Source organism: Kwoniella dejecticola, chromosome 5, assembly GCF_000512565.2.
Source record: "Kwoniella dejecticola CBS 10117 chromosome 5, complete sequence".
NCBI lineage: Eukaryota > Fungi > Basidiomycota > Tremellomycetes > Tremellales > Cryptococcaceae > Kwoniella > Kwoniella dejecticola.
Window position 1 is genome coordinate 389,182 of NC_089305.1, and position 19,740 is coordinate 408,921.

Consider the following 19,740-nt stretch of genomic DNA (forward strand, 5'->3'; position numbering starts at 1 on the left):
AGACAGCTGCATGATTTTGAGTTACGCTATCGTAAGACGCGTCATGGTGGTTTCAGCTCCCCTCGAAGGTCGAGGTGGAGGATGTCCTACTGTGAATGTTGCACTTTGCTTCATACCGAAACATCAATCCGTTGCATTCCTACGTCTTACCTGATCACAAGAAAGATTCGTGTATCATCGCAGTACGCATCCCCTTTGAAACGTTAAAACGAGCAGCCTTCTCTTGCAAGGTCGATTTCGAGAAGCGAAGTACAGGCCGAGTTCAGCTTCCTAGCAGATTGTCGCCATTCGAACTGGATTCAAGATGGAACCTCCTCTAACGCTGATCATGTATGTTCCCATCCTGCGCCTCCTTCCCCAACTTCACTGAACTGGGCTTTAGAGGGACTGCTTGCTATAGACTGACGATGTTTCGTATTCTTGACCTGGATATAGCAACCAAATATCCCCTCCGACTTTGATCCCATCCTATATCCCTTCCTCCAATCCATCTTCTTCTTCTTCTTCGCAGCCCTCCTCATCTGCCCCTGCTATACTGCTACCTCCTCCACCGACCTCTTTCGTCTTCTCGCCCACGCCGAATTACCCCTCGCCATTCGGGACCGTCTCTCTGGGCTCAACACTGGCCCTCGACCTGTCCTTGGAGAATACGAGTGATGCTCGTAACGATGTGTTGGGGGTGAAGATGATGGTGGAATGCCAAGGACCTGCAGGACGATTCAGGCTTGGTGAAGTCATACATCGGGACTCGGCATCGAAGCCAGAGTCAAAGTCAAAGTCAATATCAAGCTCTAAAATGGAGGATGAAAAAGAAAGTGAGAGTCCCTTCATAGAGGATAAAGATCAAGATCAAGAGCAAGATATAGATGCGGACGAGGCAGATGACAGTCAAGGAGAGACATTACCAGTATTGAAACATGGCGAGAAAGTGAATATACAGATAGAGAATGAGATAAAGGATCTGGGTATGAATATATTGATAGTCAGCGTAGCGTGGGAGACGTTGGAAGGGAGGAAAACATTCCAGCGCTTCTTAAAGTTCAACGTGAGTGTTCAAATGTCTAGCTGTCTAGCTGTCCGCTCTGTCTCGTCCATCTCGAGTACTTTCAAATGACGCACCGTATCCTAGTAAGTCACTTCGTACTAAAGCTGATTCATGCTGTTCGCCGGATAGGTCAACCCGCCTTTATCGATTAAAACTCGAATTCAAACTCCCTCTTCACCTAACACTCTGCTTTCCCCTTCTCAGCGCGAAAAAGTGTACCTCGAAATACTACTTCAGAACATCTCCCCAGAATACATGAGCATCAACGATATTTTCCTTGAACCTGTCCAAGGGCTGAAATCGCTTTCGCTCAACGACGTTGAGGAGGGGAAGATTGTCCTTTTACCTGAAGACATACGACAATTCCTCTTTGTGCTGACCCCTTCTCCCTCGCCTGACACTACCAACGAAAAGTCTGATGACGGTATCCGGAGATCGTCTTTCCCACCTACATATCCTGGAGGGACGATATTACCTCTTGGGAGACTAGATATCACTTGGAAATCTGGTCAATACGGTTTACCAGGTAGATTACAAACCTCCACCTTGAACAGACGAGTACCTCTTCCCCCTTCACCTTCACCCGCCCTTCCGCCCAAAGGTGGTATCTTACCGCACAGGACGCTCAGTGCGCAGTCCGGAGTAGGCGTACCTGGTAGTCCACTAGCTCAGACTCGGGATAGATTGAACAATACCTTACTGGCGCCTAGTCCGATCAAAGGCACGCTACCGCAACTGCCGCCGCACCCGCATGAAAAGGGGGAAGAATGGGAATTCGATTTTACCCTCGCAGAGGATCAGAGGGAGTTTGATGTCGAGCAGAGGTTCAAATTACCTTTCAGACTCGCCATGAGATCGACGCGAACTTATCATACTTCCAATGCCGTCCAAGGTGGTTCCCGTACAGGAGAACAGAACGAAGAAGACGATGACGACGACGATGATCAACCGCTATCTAGGATATCTTCTAGAGTATCTCAATCTCAATCTCAGACTCATTCCCAGTCTCACCCTCAACCCCAGTCCCAAAACCAGACGCAACCACCGAAGCTACCCAAAATAGCCGTCCAATACCTGACCCCCCTTCCTATACCTTCAACGCATCTTCAGACAGCCCCAAAAGGTATTCAACCCCAGCAACCCCAGCTCAACATTTTAAGTCCTTCACGAAGCGGCACACCCATGTCACCAACCCCGTCGAATGCGGACAGACGAGCGTTATCGCCTGAGATCTCGCGAGGCGGAACACCTATCTCTAGCCAACTTAGACTCGCCCAAGCTCAGGGGCTGACATCTATGACTAGCTTGAGCGGAACCAGCGCCACCAATGCGACGAATGCAAACGATGCATCGTCCAGATACAGGGACATACCTGTGTCGTCTAACGCGGATGATGCACTAGTATTGGAGGAAGAAGGAGAAACGTTCCCTCCATCTCCATTCATCATATCAAATACCGCGACCTATGGGCTGATCAACCTGGGCAACTCGTTGACGTTCTTAGACCCGAGTGGTAGTGGTAGTGGTGGTCGTGAAGAGGGATTCGAGAAGGTGGTGGAGAATTCACATCCTACTTATTCTGAGGGAGTGGAGAACAGTGGCAGTAGTAAGGGCAAGTATAGATGGGAGATAGAGTATAAATTTGAATTGGAGTTTATAGCGTTCGACGAAGGTTCTTTCGGATTAGGCGGTCTGAGGGTGATAGAATTTGATGATTTTCCAAACGAAGAGGGTAAAGGAGGGGGAGGGAGGGTATTGAGGGAATGGAATAGTCTGGGCGATTTGAGTGTTGTAGGATTGTAGGATAAAATAAAATTCAATCTTCTTTGTGGAAGGTGTATGGTGTATCATTTGGTACTGGGAGCACAGTGGTTGAAGAGGGATGGATTATGGGGAATTGAGTAACGATAAGATACGATACGAAACGAAATGAAATAACTTGGAATGATTTGGAATGATTTGCCTTTTGCCATTTGCCTTTTACCACTACTATCATTTGTATTCCTCAAATATGCAAATACAGACTGCTCCTGGGATGACAAGTGCGTACAGCACGTGGAGTACCTACAGCACTTTCGACCTGAACCCAGCAGAACAACAGCAAGAGCATGCGTGACATTGCTATTTGGACATTTGGACATGGGTATGTATGCATGAGCTTTAAAAATCGAGAATTGAAAATCGAGGATTGAAGATTGAGAGTTGAGATACCTATAGCTTAAAAGATAACGCCGAGCCCCCGATCAAGCGGGGTGTCCTATACCTATCCTTCCCCCTCTGGATGTGGGAAGGAGATACCGATAGATTGGAGTTGTTGTCATCTTCGCCCATGCTCCTATACTGTCCTCTCGCGCACATTATCACAAGCCGAAGCAGATTCACCAGACCTCTCCTCATTGAGTATCGTGTAAGCGAACATTGTGCCGCTGTATAAGTCAGTCTGATACGGATCGGTCCCTTTCTTTACTTTGCTGTACTAGTCAGTCACTACTATCGCTTCTGCTTACTCTACAATTCTACGTCAACGCACTTATCAAGACCTCCACCAGGTGCATCAGCTCATTCCCTCGGACCCTCAGACGGGCATCAGCAAACGTGCGAAATATGATGAGTGCACAACAAGACTTAGACTCTGCAAATAGAATCTAATGGTAAGGAGGAAATGGTAATATGCAATCCCATCGCGTCATGCTACAAAAGCACTAGCATACTCCCTGCATGCTTCCCGTCAGCCCATCACGACTTATCCGTGATCGCATTTCTAGATACTAGATGCGGAGCTTAGAATTGACCCCCAGCAGCTGGTTGAGCCTCTTGAGGCTGTTGGGCTTGAGGAGGGGGGATAGCTTGAACTTGAGGTTCCTTGTGTTCGGATCGGATCTCGATAGCACCTTCGGGCTTGGGTCTGTGGACGAAGATGAAATCGCACGGTGATCAGCGGAAGCGCCGTGTTGTCAGAGGAAGTTCGCGAAAGATGCTTTTACCAGAAGAGCTGAAGGAAGAAGAAGAAGAAGAAGGACGCGACACTCACTCAACCATGTTGATGACATCGGGCAAGTTCTTGGAAGGACCTTGTCTGCCCTCTGGGTCGAAGGGCTTCATGATCTTGACCTTGATACCGAGCACACCTTGTCTGAGCAAGACGTGTCTGACGGCGTAGTCGATGTAGTCGGCAGCAGGTTGACCGGAGTGGACCATGAATCCATCGGTGAATTTCATGGACTTGGCTCGGGCAGCTCGGAGTTTACCAGAGACAACGACTTCACAACCCTTGGCACCAGACTCCATGACGAATCGGAGGACACCGTAACAGGCTCTGCAAAAGACAGGGGGAGATTAGTGGATCGTTCTTATGTTCGTCAGACAATTCGATGCGTTGATGAGGTAAGCGGGTATGCAAATCAAGAGGATGCCTTTCATCGCAGGACCACTCCTGCAATATGCACACCGCACAGACCACCTCAACCTGGAGGGTAGGTAGAAGAACGATAAATCGAAGCCCAACTCACCTTCGCATGGCAAGACCACCGAGCAACTTGTATCTGAGGGACTCGGCTTGAGCGACGGCGGAAAGACCTCTGAATTGGACCTTCTCGGCGTAAAGCTCGAGGGAGTTCTCGGGGAACTTGAATCGCTTCTCGACTAAAGCCTTGAGCTCTCTGATTCTTCGTCCCTTCTCACCGAGGACATCTTGGGTGTGGGTGGCTCGGATGATGATTTCAGTTCGGGCGTGGGTGACTCGAACTTCACATCCTGAGTAACCCTCTTCAGCGAGTTCTCGAGTGCTGTGGGATTATAGGTTCGGTGAAGGAGTCGTTGGTAGAATTTGGAGGGTTTATACGCGATAGTGTGATGGGGAGTGATTAATCGATCGATGTCGAATAGATTGGATAGTGATCAAGTATAAATGTCAGCATAACTTCCTACTCGCATGATCCACCTTCCAATGTTCTATTTGTTCCACTTTACAACGATCTTTCGCTCCTGTTCATCTGATATACTCCTACTTCCAAATGAAGCCAAGCTAAAATCGAAGATTACACTCACAAGAACTCGTTGAGCTCAGCTTGGAAGACACCGTCAGCGACGAACTTTCTCTTCTTGGAGATTTGTTGAGAAGAAGCCATTTTGATTGATTTTGAGGGATAGATCTATCAGCTATGAAAGACGATTTGAAGATGGTGATAAGAGTGTACGAGGTAGTGAGCAGAGCAGAGAGCAGAGCAGAGCACGAGAGCAGAGCAGTACGGTATGGCCACCAAACGATTACAACCAAAAAGAAATCTCGATGGTCAAGTTTCTTTTGACGGAGTTTGACATGATTCACCGGGATTATACAAGTGGCGTTTTGTGACTGACTCTTTTTCAGAACGGCAAAATCAGCCTGAACGTTTGACGATGCCGCGATGCATCAATTGTCAGGCACACGAGATGTCATGATAGCTCCTGCGCGTGTCCAAGCTATGGCTGGGAGATGAACAACGACAAGCACGAAATGTTGATGATGTCGTCAAAAACGATGCTTTGAGGCGTGTATCTCCTTCAAAACAGAGTGTCCTTCCATGCTACCCCTCGACAATCATCCACGAACGAACATATAGCGTATCGCACACAGCCTCGATGAAGCTCACCTTCAGGCGGCCAGGCGGGACTGGACCGATATTTTCGTCGTTCTTAGGTCTGCTGGATATCAAACTTGGTATGTTCAGCTGACTGCGAATCCGTAGTCCTCAGCTCGAGCACATAGCTGATGGACAAGCTATTCCACAGGAGCTGAGATCATATTGCTATTCGGGGTAAGCTTTGCTACTCACTGCTTAGATCCACAAGACGAAGGAACCTGTTTGACTGATATGCTTTGCAACTATCTGTAGTTGATAAATAAAGTAGCTGGATTATACGGGTTGATAACGATCTTGGTCGGAGGGTCGTTCGTCCAATTACTCTTCTACGCTTATTCTACTGGAACGCTATTCGCATTTCTGTGGGGGTTGAAAGTGGTCAAATCTGTGAGCGGGAACCAGCTGGCATCCTCACGATGAGACACAGCTAATCCCTGTTCATCTTGGTCGAGTAGGAATCAGCTTCCCCGACTCTCCTCCTTTCTCATCTTTACACCCTCGACCATATCCTACTGACGGTATTCCACTACATATTCTACCTGCATTACTGGTACGTCGTACCCCACGATGGCCGTCGGACGGCGAATTCTCAGGCGCAGCAAGATCTGATCAACCTGGCGTTATCCCGAGGGGAGATCACCCAACCTTCAGGCGAGAACGATAACAACGAAGGTCTGACTGAGCTGCGAGCCGCGTTGGCGGGGGAGATCTGGGAGAGGGAGAAGGTTTTCGCTGGATGGACATTGATTGTAGGATGGTTATTAAAGGTCCGTCTCATCCTCCACCTAATCTTTATCAGCTGGGGTGCTCTAGACGATGCTTAGCTGATATGAGAGTTGGACTATATGGCATGTAGATATACTTCATCACTCTTCTATATTCTTACGCAGCCCACCTGAAGTCTTCGACCTACCATACGTTGCCCCTGACGTTCCGCGGGAAAGCTACGACGATAGCGCACCCTACAACGGCAGAGGACGAGATAGAGCTAGCCAGAGCCGAGGAAGCGGCTAGACTATCATCGGAAGATCCTTCGGGATCAGCTTCGGGCAATTCGATAGGCCAGAATGGAACGAGGAATACAGCAACAGCGAAAGGAAAGGGGAAAGGCAAGAGTAATGGAGAAGAGGAAGAAGATTTTTCATGGGATTAAATGATGTTGAATAACGATTTCCTTCATTGCATTGTGCAAAGTATAATGATCTTTGCTTATGCATACGATACGATGTATATGACTTGTCAAGCATGTTTTCTATTCGATAAGAGCCGTTCGAACGCTATGAGATTTATACAACCCAATTGACATGACTTGAGTTGACCTGAGTTTGCGATGAACCGGTTAAAATCCTACGCAAAGAAAGGTTTTGCCACGTTACTCGTGATCTCATTCACCCGGTCCAACCTAAAAGCAAGAAATGATAATTGTCATCGGCGTCATATCACAACCACAAATCAGATTCATCGTTCATCAAATATATCATACACTCGTATCTTGTGAAGATCAGAATATTATCAAGCTGTGTTGCATCCCGACGCGGAGGAGACAGATACTCGTCGATCCTGATTCAAGCTTCCCAGAACGATTGACGGCGTTTCTGCTCGAAGTTATATTATTCGACCAAAGCGAACAAAGGTACTGAAAGTCGACCGCTCAGCTCTTTTCTCAAGAAACGGTCAATCATAATCACAACACGATCGTCATCATGAAATTAGTGAACAAGCATGTCGAGAAAGACGGATCGGTATGTCCATCTCCTGTCTCCCGTCTCCTGTCCTACACTCCGTCTTCACTTGCAAAACTCCAGCGCAGCATCTGACAACTTGATTCGATACCGATGCTGATGACCTGGCTCATTGCTTAGGGGTACGTAACTCTTCGTCCGGAGGATGACGAGGATATGTGGCACGTCTACAACCTGATCTCCGAGGTGGGTCGGTGGATTGGTCCCCCATTCTTCCTTCTCCTCCTACCTCCTTCCCCAGGTTCCTGTACAAAGAACGCAGAAGAGCGGATATCTAAATTTAATCGATCGACTTCGATTGGAAACCGACGGAAGGGCGAAATTTGAGGATGACTGATGACTGATGATGAGGATTGGCGTGTAGGGAGACCACGTTCGAGCGATGGCCGTCAGACGAGTCCAGACAGTCTCATCTACCGGATCATCCGATTCCTTCAGGGTGAAAACCAACCTCACTCTGGAAGTTACCAAGACGGATTTCTCGTCTGCTGCGTCGTCAAGTCAATCAAATGGGACGGGCGAGAAGAAGGAACCTACTGCCTCGCTGCAGATTAGCGGGAAAGTAGTGGAGGAGAATGAGTTCGTTAAATTGGGGGCGTATCATACGTTAGATCTTGAGGGTAAGTCGAGTCTGTCCTTTGTTTCTCTGCCTCTCCGTCTATCTGTATGGGTATGAGTGATACAACACAAAACAATATGGACTGCCCTTTGCTTGATATCCTATCCTCAAGCTGGAATATAAGGGCGAACGGGCTAACATTTTTGATTGGAGAGTAGCAAATCGCGATTTCAGGTTGACGAAAGCCTCGGGATGGGATTCCGTAGCGCTTGAAAGGATACAGGAAAGTACGGCTGAAGGGCGAGGTGCGGAAGTCGGGGCGATTGTATGCGGAGAAGGTGAGCTATACTCTGACTTACGCTCATTCAGCACGGCAATAGCTTTTCTTTTCTCTGACATGGGCATTCTGCCACCTAGGTACCGCCGCCATATGCCTGTTGTCGGAACATATGACCACAGTCAGACAGAGGATAGATACCTCGATACCGAGGAAGAGGAAAGGCGGTACATCGGGGCACGATAAGGTGAGATAGTATCCCTTGATTAGCTTTATACTCGCCTGCGACTTTGAGCTATTGACGGATGCGTTGTTGCTGACTATCGTAAATGCAGGCAATGGAGAATTTCCTATCTACGACATATCAGGCGATCCTGCGTTTGATACCTTATCAAGATCTCAAAGCTATAGTCATTGCTTCGCCGGGATTCACAAGAGACACGGTGGGTCGCCAAATCTATCGATATCGCTTCCATGTCCATGCGACATCGTATATCAGCTTTCAATCTGAGCTGATCTATCTGCCTTTGCTTTATTATGTTCCAGCTATACGATTACATATTCCAGCAGGCGAACCTGACCAACAACAAACCACTGATGCAATCCCGTTCGAAATGGATCAAAGTGCATTCCAACACTTCACACGTGCACGGTCTGGTGGAAGCTTTGAGAGCGCCTGAGGTGGCCAAGATGTTGCAGGGTGCTAAATTTGCACGAGAGGGTGTCGGATTGGATAAGTGAGTAAAAAGTCAAGTTGTCACTTGTTCACCAACTCCCGCTGTTCTTCCCATCTAACGAACGCCTTCCATCAATCGTTCGTTTGGTCATCTCCATTACGATGGTCCGCTGATGCGATATACCGTGGGATACTCTAGATTCCACAAGATGCTGGCGACAGACGAGCTGAGAGCGTGGTACGGCCCCGAACACGTCGCATTAGCCGTTGATCGAGGCGCCGTGGGGACACTGTTGATCTCAGACGATCTATTCCGGTAAGTCAAGAGTCAAGGCAGAAGACATTCCTTCACATGTCTCATGTCCATCTATCCGGGAATCCCGGTTTCTCGTTAAGCACAAAAACCAAAAACCAAAAATCAAAAAGGGGAACTGACATGACAATCCGATTGTGGGAATTATAGATCGTCCGATCCGGTGAAGAGGAATCATTATGTCGAGATGGTCGAATCCGTCAGATCGAGGGGCGGAGAAGCCCTGATTTTCTCTTCGATGCATGAATCAGGCCAACAACTGAACCTCTTAACGGGCATAGCGGCTATCTTGACGTACCCCTTAGATATTGAGATTGTTGAGATGGAGGAAAGGGAAGAGAAGGAACGTCTTGAAAAGGCAAAAAACGGTGGTGATGGCAACGATGAAGATGGGACTCAGGATAAGTAAGAGAAGAGCCAGAAAGATCGAGGAATAATCATGATAAACTGTATTTTCAAAGGATCGTAATTTTCATTCGAATTTAATCCTTGTCTTGTTGCTCTGATATCTGATATAATTATCAGGATCACTAGATGGCGTAGATAGAGAGAAAGAGGAAAATGGACAGGAAGAGGGAGAGGGTAAAGACTAACGTCAACACGACGGACTAGTGGATTACATACACTTATAATATGTTCAATCCATGCATTTGCATTGCCGCTGAATCACTCAGTGGTTTGTCGCATGCTCATTCCACCTGAACATGCAGCTTGAGCTTGATCGCGATGCAACAACTTCTTTTCAAAGATGAAGTGGACATATGCAAATTCATGCCATATTACCCATTGCCGCATACCGCATACCGCGTACCGCAAGTGTACAATACTAACCAGATTATATACTTTTGGCTATCTCCCTCCGTCGAGCACCTCCCTCGGGTCATTCTCATGATCGATTTAGATACAGTGTTGTAGATGCTAAACTTTGATTCCGAGCAAACCATTTATTTACCTTCGAACATCTTCTTGATGGCTTCAGTAGAGTATGACTTGGGTCTCTCAAGGGGCATCTACAAAAATGACAAATCACTCAATCAGCTATCTTGTCTTGCCTATCACCTGCAACTCGCATATTTTGGATTGGAAGAAAATTTGGGTGACATTCAAAATTTAACTTACACCAAGAGCTCTGTCCCAGATGAGTTGAGAAACGACACCGAACGCTCTGGAGACACCGAAGAGGACGGTGTAGAAGTCTTGTTGGTGGAGACCGTAGTAAGTCAACAAGACACCGGAGTGAGCATCGACATTGGGCCATGGGTTCTTGGCTTTACCGGCTTCGAGCAAGATGTTGGGGACGATCTTGTAGATTTGGCCGACGAGCTTGAATCCTGGGTCGTTAGGGAGGTGCTTGAGGGCGAATTCTCGTTGAGCAGTGTATCGAGGGTCGGTCTTTCTCAAGACGGCGTGTCCGTAACCGGGAACGACTTGACCGGATTTAAGGGTAGACCAAACGTATTCGGCGACCTTCTCGTCGGAGGGCTCTTCTCCTACAGCAGCTCTCATCTTCTGGACCCATCGGAGTACTTCTTGGTTAGCAAGACTAGAGAGATACAACCTCGTCAGTCAGCCTTTCCTGCTTTATCTGATACAGGTGGTTTGAGTGAGACGTACCCGTGGAGAGGACCAGCAAGACCATTAAGAGAGGCAGCGAAGGCAAGGAAAGGATCGGAAAGGGCGGAACCGACCAAGTGACCAGTGTGGGCGGATACGTTACCACCTTCGTGGTCAGAGTGGATGGTGATGTACAATCTCATAAGATCGACGAAGTCGGCGTTGTCACCGAAACCGAGCAAAGTGGCCAAGTTGGCAGAGTAGTCCTTGTTGGCGTCGATGGATGGGAGTTTACCGTCACCGAAAACGTTTCTGAAGATTCGACCGGCGATGTTGGGCAGCTTGGCAATGAGGTCCATGGAGTCATCGAAGGTGGTCTTCCAGTATTCTCTCTTGTGAACACCGTTAGAGTAGGCCTTGGCGAAGGCTGAGTCGTGGTTAAGCTGTCATGTCCAAAGACCCTCAGCTGTGGTTCCTGAAGGAGATGAGATCGAGGAGCTACTTACAGCGTTGACGGCGATGGAGAATTGAGTCATTGGGTGGAGGGTGTTAGGGCATCGGTCGATCAATTCCTCGACGAATTTAGGGAGCTCGGCTCGAGCAGCCCATTCTTGGGAAAGACCCTTGACTTGCTCCTCGGTAGGGACTTCACCAGTGACCAACAACCAGAAGAGAGCTTCGGGGAGGGGCTCAGAACCACCTGGGGCGGTAGGGAGCTTTTGTTGAACTTCAGGGATGGTCAATCCTCTGAATCTGATACCCTCATCGGCATCCAAGACTGATCCTTCCCAGATCAAACCCTGTGTGTATGAAGAGAGACCGTCAGCGCTGTGTCCAACGGCTTGTGATTCACGTCGATGAGGCGGTTGAGAATGTAGGCTAGATCCTGAGAGGATTGTTTCGAGTCCAGAGACAGAGGTGATGGAGGCTGAGTGCCATGGGACAGAGAGACACAAGCATCCGGGGACATGGCGTGCGATGCCAGCGATGCCTAAGAACGAGCAGACTCACCTTGATACCTCTCATACCACCGTAAGCTTGGTCAACGGTAACTTCACCGAAGCTCTTGTTACCGTGGGCGGCTCGGACAGCCTTGACATTCTCGATCTCTTTGGGGATGAGTTCGGACAATCGCTCCTTGAGGGATTGGGCGTAAGCGGTAGGGGTAGAAGCGAAAGTTCTAGCGAACGATGGTCGGAGCTGTCACAATGAAAGAAGAGGCCATGTCAGCTATCAGCGTCAGTTGAGCCTGATCTAGCTCTGAGAGGAGAAGTCAGACAAAATATGGAGGATGAAGGATGAAAAATCGGCTAAATCGTGAGATACGGCCGAGAACGAAGGCGTGTTGTGTGTGCGATAAGAGATGCGCAACTACTCTACGTCTCTGTCTCTGTCTGTGTACGCACCTGAGCTCTGAGAGCGGATCTGGAGGCGATGAAGCTCATTTTGAGGATGTATCAACAGCAAGTTACCTGAAGGGAAGATGTAAAGCTGGACAAGTTGATCAGGATAGAAAAACAAACAGATATGAGAAGAGATTGAAAAACCCACCCAACGACCAACGACCAGGGATTGGAATGACGAGGACTATAGGTTATGCGGAGCAGCCATAATTCCAACACCCGAAATATCAAAATATCCCGGTAATTTCCCCATCGCGACCGGTAACTTGTACGAGCAGCTCACTTAACGACGAATCATTCGATAAGCCGAATGAGACCGAAAAGCCGAAATACAGTCACGTGATGACATCGATAACATGGATATTTTGGATGGTGCGGTATGCTATGACAAATGACGATCATTTGAGAAATGATGGGAGAACATGATGACTCCCGTGAATCTCGACTGATAGCCGACAGAATACATCGACCCCGCGAAGGAGTACTGCATCGGAGAGTGAGTAGGAAAGTCGGATTGAATCATGTGTAAACGCAGGGGAGCTGACCAACGGGCCCCGAATCAGTGGTCGTTGACACAACATACTATGACTTGCTGGAGGTATCGGTAGATGCCTCCGATGCGGAGATCAAGAAGGCGTACAAGAAGAAAGTGGGTTCAGGAGATCGTCTTCTCTATTGCTTTCATGTATCTGTCAGCTGGATCATGCTGATCTACAACGTCTGTCAGGCAATGCAACATCATCCCGTGAGCGAGAACTCAGCATGTACGCCCGAACGATCCAGACTTTTCACTGACCGGGGGATGGGATTATGAACGCCACGAACGATGTAGGACAAGGTGAGCTAGCCATTCTGTTTTCCATAGAAAACACGGAGGTTTGACCCAGCTAAGCAAGCATGTTTCTCCCAGAACCCTGATAATCCGGAAGCGCACGAAAAATTCCAGAAGATAGGACAAGCGTATGAAACGCTCTCGAATCCAAATGACGTAGGTTCCCACTATAAGACCTCTTTGTGGAAGGAATGATATTTGCTGATTGGGATGATATGGATGGATGAGTAGCGGGCGACATACGATTCCCATGGACCCGACGGACCGCCTAGAGGAGGTATGGGCGGAGGAGGCGATATGGATGATCTGTTCGAACAGATGTTCGGAGGATTCGGGATGGGTGGAGGTGGAGGTGGTTATGGTGGATTCGAATTCGATATGGGATTCGATCCTTCAGGTCACGGCCCCCGAGGAGGACAAGGTCGTCGGAAACCAGCAAAAGGACGAGATACGACGGTGCCATACGATATCACGCTGGAGGAGGCTTACAAGGGGAAGAAGGTAGTGATGAACCTAGAGAGGGATAGGATATGTACGGGATGTAAAGGCTCGGGAGCGAGGCCGGGGGTTGAACCGAGAGAATGTGGGAATTGTGAAGGGAAGGGAATCGTTTTTACGGATCGTCATGTGAGCGCACAACCTTCTGCACTAATTAGCAATAAAATTCGAAAACGTCAATACCCGGCACGACACCCCTCGACAGAGTGCTGATCCTGAACAAATGGACTGTAGATCGCCCCTGGGCTTTTGGGTAAAGTCAAGTCGCCGTGTCTGTCGTGTGACGGAGAAGGCAAGAAGATACGCGACAAGGAGAAGTGCAAGAAATGTAAAGGTTCGAAAGTCACCAAGGAGAAGAAGAGGATAGAGTTTATGATTGATCCGGGGACCGAGGACGGGGAGCGGATAGCTCTCAGAGGAGAAGGTGATGAAGAGGTAAGTCAACCCTCATGCTCTTCCTTCGTGACATCCTCAATCCCGCATCACTAAACTAATTGTTGCGTAATATCACTATTGCATCACTATAGCCTGACGTCCCACCGGGAGACATAATATTCCTAATCCGACATAAAGCACACACATCATTCAAACCGCAACCCCACGCTGCGGGGGGCCTATTGATATTGATTTCTATCCGACTCTCGGAAGCCTTGTTGGGATTTTCCAGGATACTGTTCATACACCTTGATGGGCGGGGTATACAAGTAGAATCGAAAAAGGGAGAAAGGATCATCCAGCCCAACTCGATATATACGATCAAAGGTGAAGGTATGCCAATTAGAGGAACAAGCAGAAGAGGGGACATGTATGTGAGATTTGATGTCGAGTTCCCGACTGCCGATTGGGCAAAATCACAACAGCAAGATAATCCCGGTATAAGTGGCAGTGGGCTAGTGGAGTTGCCAGGGAAGAAGCCGGATTTGAAAATCGAGGGCGAGGTTGTGAAGAGGGAGTTGAGCTTGAAGCCTGTGAACGCATAGACGGGCAGGGATGGTAGATCATCGACGAAATCGATATGCTCTTGGATATCTGAGGTGGACTGGATCACTCGTAGGAGAAGCTGTGCCGTGCAACACATTTGGTCGATTGCCTTGCGCGAACGCGAAATGCCAGGGAAGCTGTCCAGGCAACGTGAACGTCAGAGCTCACAAATTACAGGCAAGAGGCACGGATGAGAAGGTTGCAGAAACATCGTAATATTGTAGCATATTCACACATACAGGACTCACCATTCACAAGTTTGACGGGACGACAGGCACTCATCGGCATATCATATCAGATTTCACCGCATCATCAACATCTCATCATATGCATATATAGTACAACAATTCGATGAACTCAGGTTATCATGTACATCTCGGCAAATGGATCATATCGAGATCTAGTTCATTGATTCAAATCGACCTACGAGAGTCTACTCTTACTGGACTAGCTATCCACTATGATCATTTCACCGTTTTACGCTTTTTGCCTGATTTTCCTGTACCTATATCTGTACCTTCATTCTCCGAACTACGCTTCACACCTTTCCCATTCGTCTCCCGTGACATCCCCTCTGCTTCTTCTTGATCTTCGGATGGGTTCGCCCTGGTTTTGGGTGTTGGAGTTGTGACGGGTTTCATGTTTTTCGCCCGAGGCATGGCTATTGAGTTGTTCGCAATTTCGTCGAGCTCTCGCCCTTCTCCTTTTTCTCTCGGTGCGTCAACATCGTCCAGCTTACTTTCCCCTTTTCCTTTTCCGTTTCCTTGCCCTTTGCCTTTGCCTTTCTTACTCCTGTTCTTCTTTTTCACCAACACGAACTCCATCGTCGTATTTCGCTTAGATACTAATGATTGTGCTCCCGATTCTGGATCTAGGGGTTTGGTGGAGAGGGTGATGGTCATATATGGATGATGTGTCATCTTTGGTCTGAGTGGGTTTAATAGCATTGATGGCTTAGCGCTTTTTCAATGGGTAAAGGATTGACAGTCTAGTTGTCTTGGCTCACCGTAAATTCCCGTTCAATACTCGTTCTAAACTGGTATCACCGCCCGCATTTGAGCTGGCCGCAGAGGAAGTGGAGGAAGGATTATATAGGTCCGAAGTGGTATATTGCCATATCCCTTTACTCGTCCTCGTAACCTCTTTCCCTTTACCCGAAGCTTTCACTTTGACCGAAGATTCGTTTGGCTTGGCGCCAGAAGAACGCAATTGAGCTAGATAAGTACGCTTGATTATTTCGACTACGGATATCAGGCGAGGTATAGACGTTGTACAAGGTAAGAATGTTGAATTCGAGCTTGAGGAGCTCGAAGATGAAGATGATGCCTTCGAGGTAGATGATCCGGCATGGTGGTCAAGCGAGTCTGCCCCCGTCTTTGTCGTTGTCTTTGTTGTCTTTGTCGCGGTTGTAGAATTTGTCTGACTTGGATGACTCGGAGGGAGGGTATGTAGTGTTAACGGCGTATGAGGGTTGTCCTACTCCGATATGATTCTTATTATCAGCCGCTCCTCGCTCTGAGATCGTGTTCCGTATTTTGTATTGGGACACATCAAGGCGACGCTTAACTTACATGTAAGAAGCGTACAGCAAAATCAACATAACTCGAGATAGATCCTCCAGAAGTGATCCGCATACGATATGGCTCTTCAGGCTTTATCGTCCTCGCGTCTTTGGGTAGTGAGCCATCCGAAGTGACAACCGCTTTGCTCTTCCCTTTGTTCACCATTCTGTAAGATGCTTTGATTGCTTCCAGTCTGAATCTCAGTGAGATATGGAAGATGCAACGTAAACATACAGAGGAGAACATGAAACATCAGACATTTTGAGTCCACCTCCACCTCGCTCGGTTCGCATTAAGTGTAAACTGCCAAAGGCTCGCGGAATGAGAGGCACCTTGGCAGGCCTAGAAGAGGTCCGCGCGTGTTTCGACATGGAATCTTCGATAATTTCAGTCATTTATCATTTGCGCGTTTCCTACATCAGGTTGAGCTATATCTGTCTGTCCATCTACTGGCTTCCCTTGATCATATCTCACACACATCGCACTCAAGATCCACCAAGATGTCTGTAGGTCAGATAGATCCTGGACAAGCTGTCTATGCTCAAGACGAGGTATGTCGGAGTCTCCTCTAGGACACGGTCACGTATCTACCGGATACAGCTGATCATTTGTGGATCTTCTTACAGAATGGAAGACCTTTCATCATTGTTCGGTGAGCCAGCTACCTCTGCCCAGAGCTCGTGTAGGAGTGAAGCAGCTGACACATCGCTGCTACTAAGTGAGCAAGGGAAGAAAGTCAGGACGCATGGTCTGGAAGCTATAAGGGTGAGCACCATTCTCCAATTACATATGAGGTGGTAGCACCCGGCTGATCATTTCGTATTCACGCAGAGTCACATCCTTGCTGCTCGATCTGGTGAGACAAAATTCTGAACAAGCAAGGCCGGAGACTGGTGGTGATCTAGTTTGGAGCGCTGATTATCCCGACTTCAAACGTTTAGTCACTAATATCATCAAGTCATCTCTTGGTCCTCGAGGTCAGTTGCATTTCTCGTTCCAATCTGCCTGACTTCTGGTTGCGTTCTAAAGCAATCACTCTGCTATTGATATCCATTCGCTCAATACACTTCATTGCCCCTTTACCCGTTCTGAGCCGGTCATGCCTCCAACTGTGGTATATCTGAGCTAAGGCTGACCCACTTGTGAACGTCAATCAGGGCTCGACAAAATCCTTATATCGCCCGACGGAGAGATAACGGTCACCAACGATGGAGCGACGATATTGGGTCAAATGGAAGTAGAGCATCAAATCGCGAAGTTATTGGTGGAAGTGTCGAAATCGCAAGATGATGAGATTGGGGATGGTACAACTGGTGTTGTCGGTGAGTATCCCCTTTGTTTTCCTGTCTTGCTAGTAGCCCACCAATGGCCATCACTCGCCGCACCTACTAGCTCAAACACAGGGATCCACATCATGTCATAGGCTGACATCTTCGTGATGCTTGCAGTCCTTGCGGGCGCTTTGCTCTCATCCGCTCTTGATTTGCTGGATAGGGGGATTCACCCGATAAGAATCGCAGATGGGTATGAGAAGGCTTGTGAAGTTGCTGTTCAAGAACTGGACAGAGTCGCCGACAAGGTGGGTCTCAGCTGCCTACGTATCCCGGCTGGCAAATGCCTTAGACTGTCAATCATCCGATGGAGGATTAAGCTAATAACAATTGAGAACAGATCGAGTTCAGCAAAGAAGATACCTCGAATTTGCTCAAGACTGCTAAGACGAGTTTGGGCAGTAAGATGTACGTCCTTTCTGACTTGTGGGACAATTGACTGCATCCTGGGCCAATCCTTGACAGTGATACTGATATGCTGACACGTCGCCCTTCTCGCAGTGTATCGATAGCCCACGACAAATTCGCCAACATAGCTGTGGATGCCGTGCTATCTGTAGCCGACCTCGCCCGTCGTGATGTGGACTTTGAGCTTATCAAAGTCGACGGTAAAGTCGGTGGAGCTCTCGAGGATACTTCCTTGGTGAAAGGTGTAGTCATCGACAAAGATATGTCGCACCCGCAAATGCCCAATGTGGTCAAAGATGCCAAACTTGCGATTCTCACGTGTCCATTCGAACCACCCAGGCCGAAAACCAAACATAAGCTTGATATTGAGAGTGTGGAGGAGTACAAGAAGTTGAGAGAGTACGAAAAAGAGAAGTTTTTGGATATGATCAAGATGTAAGCTGCATACTAGTTATACCTTTCCGTACGTCAAGGGTAGTGAATGTCGGCTGATGCTCAGCTCAATTGTAGGGTTAAGGACACGGGCGCCAACCTTGTGATTTGTCAATGGGGTTTCGATGACGAGGCAAATCACTTGCTTATGCAGAATGAGTTACCCGCGGTTCGATGGGTCGGTGGACCGGAGATAGAGGTCAGTTCCCTTGAGCTACTTCATTGAAGCCCGGCAACGGACTGACATGCTTTATCAGCTCATTGCCATCGCTACCAATGGACGAATTGTACCTCGATTCGAGGATCTGTCGGCCGACAAATTGGGTCGAGCTGGATTAGTCCGGGAATTGACCTTCGGTACAACAAGAGACAAGATGTTGGTGATTGAGGAATGTGCGAATACCAGAGCTGTCACTGTGTTCGTTAGGGGTAGTAACAAGATGGTGAGCGACACTGTATAAAGTAGACCCCTTTAGGTACGGCTCTCACGCTGACAATATTACCTCGGCCTGTTTTTGTAGATCATTGACGAAGCAAAGAGAGCATTACATGACGCTATCTGTGTGGTACGAAACCTTGTCAGAGATAACAGAGTGGTCTATGGTGGTGGTGCAGCAGAAATTTGCGCTTCTATCGCAGTGTCAAAGAAGGCTGACGAGGTGAATCAAGCGATCTTTCCCACTTCTTTAACGATATATGACAGCTGATCAGTGACCAATGTGCAGATCCCGACAATCGAACAATATGCTATGCGAGCGTTCTCCAAAGCTCTTGACGCTATTCCGCTTGCCTTGGCTGAGAACTCTGGTCTATCGCCTATCGATACTCTGGCAGATGTCAAATCTAGGCAAGTCACCGAGGGTAACCCCAGATTAGGTATCGATTGTCTTGGAAAGGGCGAGAATGGTAAGTTTTCGTCATTGGATCAAATGTGCCATAATCATAAGCAGGAATTGATTGATTATATATTCTGCCTTCTTCGTCGCAGATATGAAAACTCAACATGTGTACGACCCATTGATCTCGAAACGACAACAATTCTTGCTGGCTACTCAAGTCGTCAGGATGATTTTGAGGGTAGACGATGTCATAGGTGAGTGTGGGACTCCAGGAGGCTCGTTTAGCCCTCTTGTGGGAATATACATATCTCCATGTCTCCCTTTTCTTTCTCTTCTGCTCCTTTCGTTGGAAAATTTCGTCTCACAGTGCTCAAATGCTAATGACGTTTTGTGTTTCTTCATTCTTCAGATGCATCGGCATTCAAGGACGAGTAGAACCAGAAAAGTAAAAATGGCCTTTTTAGACTAGGGTAAGAACAAGTGTAAGGGTTAGTTGCCGCCGCAGTCGCAATGGAGAGTGATGAAGTCATGGCATGTCACTTCATTTCACTCATAAAAGCATACTCGTGCACTCATGCATGCATGCATACATAAACTGTTATTTCAGTTCAGGTTCAGGTTCGTTTATATATGTTTTGGGATTTTGGAGTCTGGATACCTCATAAA

General features: G+C 47.9%; 8 protein-coding genes across 8 annotated transcripts; 5 read left to right on the forward strand and 3 right to left on the reverse strand.

The window, feature by feature from the left end:
• Nucleotides 1-304: 304 nt before the first annotated feature.
• Nucleotides 305-2,848, forward strand: I303_104253 (uncharacterized protein; the record flags this gene model as incomplete). The annotated part of the gene is made up of 3 exons (XM_018408066.1): nucleotides 305-330; nucleotides 436-1,045; nucleotides 1,175-2,848. 3 exons carry the CDS (start codon nucleotides 305-307, stop codon nucleotides 2,846-2,848), a joined length of 2,310 nt encoding a protein of 769 aa, XP_018263277.1.
• Nucleotides 2,849-3,826: 978 nt separating this feature from the next.
• Nucleotides 3,827-5,172, reverse strand: I303_104254 (40S ribosomal protein uS3; the record flags this gene model as incomplete). Its single annotated transcript, XM_018408065.1, has 4 exons — nucleotides 3,827-3,950; nucleotides 4,077-4,361; nucleotides 4,555-4,830; nucleotides 5,093-5,172. 4 exons carry the CDS (start codon nucleotides 5,170-5,172, stop codon nucleotides 3,827-3,829), a joined length of 765 nt encoding a protein of 254 aa, XP_018263276.1.
• A 493-nt stretch (nucleotides 5,173-5,665) lies between these two features.
• On the forward strand, nucleotides 5,666-6,820 carry I303_104255 (uncharacterized protein; the record flags this gene model as incomplete). Its single annotated transcript, XM_018408064.1, has 5 exons — nucleotides 5,666-5,744; nucleotides 5,816-5,841; nucleotides 5,920-6,054; nucleotides 6,123-6,434; nucleotides 6,524-6,820. The coding sequence occupies 5 exons, from the start codon at nucleotides 5,666-5,668 to the stop codon at nucleotides 6,818-6,820; spliced, it is 849 nt and encodes a 282-aa protein (XP_018263275.1).
• A 550-nt stretch (nucleotides 6,821-7,370) lies between these two features.
• On the forward strand, nucleotides 7,371-9,643 carry I303_104256 (mRNA surveillance protein pelota; the record flags this gene model as incomplete). Its single annotated transcript, XM_018408063.1, has 9 exons — nucleotides 7,371-7,409; nucleotides 7,530-7,595; nucleotides 7,774-8,029; nucleotides 8,187-8,306; nucleotides 8,386-8,492; nucleotides 8,581-8,688; nucleotides 8,792-8,982; nucleotides 9,121-9,237; nucleotides 9,385-9,643. The coding sequence occupies 9 exons, from the start codon at nucleotides 7,371-7,373 to the stop codon at nucleotides 9,641-9,643; spliced, it is 1,263 nt and encodes a 420-aa protein (XP_018263274.1).
• A 535-nt stretch (nucleotides 9,644-10,178) lies between these two features.
• I303_104257 (citrate synthase, mitochondrial) lies at nucleotides 10,179-12,233 on the reverse strand (the record flags this gene model as incomplete). Its single annotated transcript, XM_018408062.1, has 6 exons — nucleotides 10,179-10,244; nucleotides 10,354-10,777; nucleotides 10,849-11,231; nucleotides 11,295-11,588; nucleotides 11,800-11,988; nucleotides 12,195-12,233. The coding sequence occupies 6 exons, from the start codon at nucleotides 12,231-12,233 to the stop codon at nucleotides 10,179-10,181; spliced, it is 1,395 nt and encodes a 464-aa protein (XP_018263273.1).
• Nucleotides 12,234-13,001: 768 nt separating this feature from the next.
• I303_104258 (uncharacterized protein) lies at nucleotides 13,002-14,501 on the forward strand (the record flags this gene model as incomplete). Its single annotated transcript, XM_018408061.1, has 5 exons — nucleotides 13,002-13,029; nucleotides 13,079-13,179; nucleotides 13,255-13,650; nucleotides 13,756-13,956; nucleotides 14,049-14,501. 5 exons carry the CDS (start codon nucleotides 13,002-13,004, stop codon nucleotides 14,499-14,501), a joined length of 1,179 nt encoding a protein of 392 aa, XP_018263272.1.
• Nucleotides 14,502-14,966: 465 nt separating this feature from the next.
• On the reverse strand, nucleotides 14,967-16,229 carry I303_104259 (uncharacterized protein; the record flags this gene model as incomplete). Its single annotated transcript, XM_018408060.1, has 3 exons — nucleotides 14,967-15,429; nucleotides 15,509-15,978; nucleotides 16,074-16,229. 3 exons carry the CDS (start codon nucleotides 16,227-16,229, stop codon nucleotides 14,967-14,969), a joined length of 1,089 nt encoding a protein of 362 aa, XP_018263271.1.
• Nucleotides 16,230-16,564: 335 nt separating this feature from the next.
• Nucleotides 16,565-19,509, forward strand: I303_104260 (T-complex protein 1 subunit epsilon; the record flags this gene model as incomplete). The annotated part of the gene is made up of 15 exons (XM_018408059.1): nucleotides 16,565-16,615; nucleotides 16,691-16,716; nucleotides 16,784-16,829; nucleotides 16,896-16,920; nucleotides 17,006-17,041; nucleotides 17,222-17,386; nucleotides 17,513-17,643; nucleotides 17,736-17,803; nucleotides 17,897-18,238; nucleotides 18,314-18,434; nucleotides 18,493-18,678; nucleotides 18,757-18,894; nucleotides 18,961-19,141; nucleotides 19,224-19,328; nucleotides 19,484-19,509. 15 exons carry the CDS (start codon nucleotides 16,565-16,567, stop codon nucleotides 19,507-19,509), a joined length of 1,647 nt encoding a protein of 548 aa, XP_018263270.1.
• Between the last annotated feature and the right edge of the window lie 231 nt (nucleotides 19,510-19,740).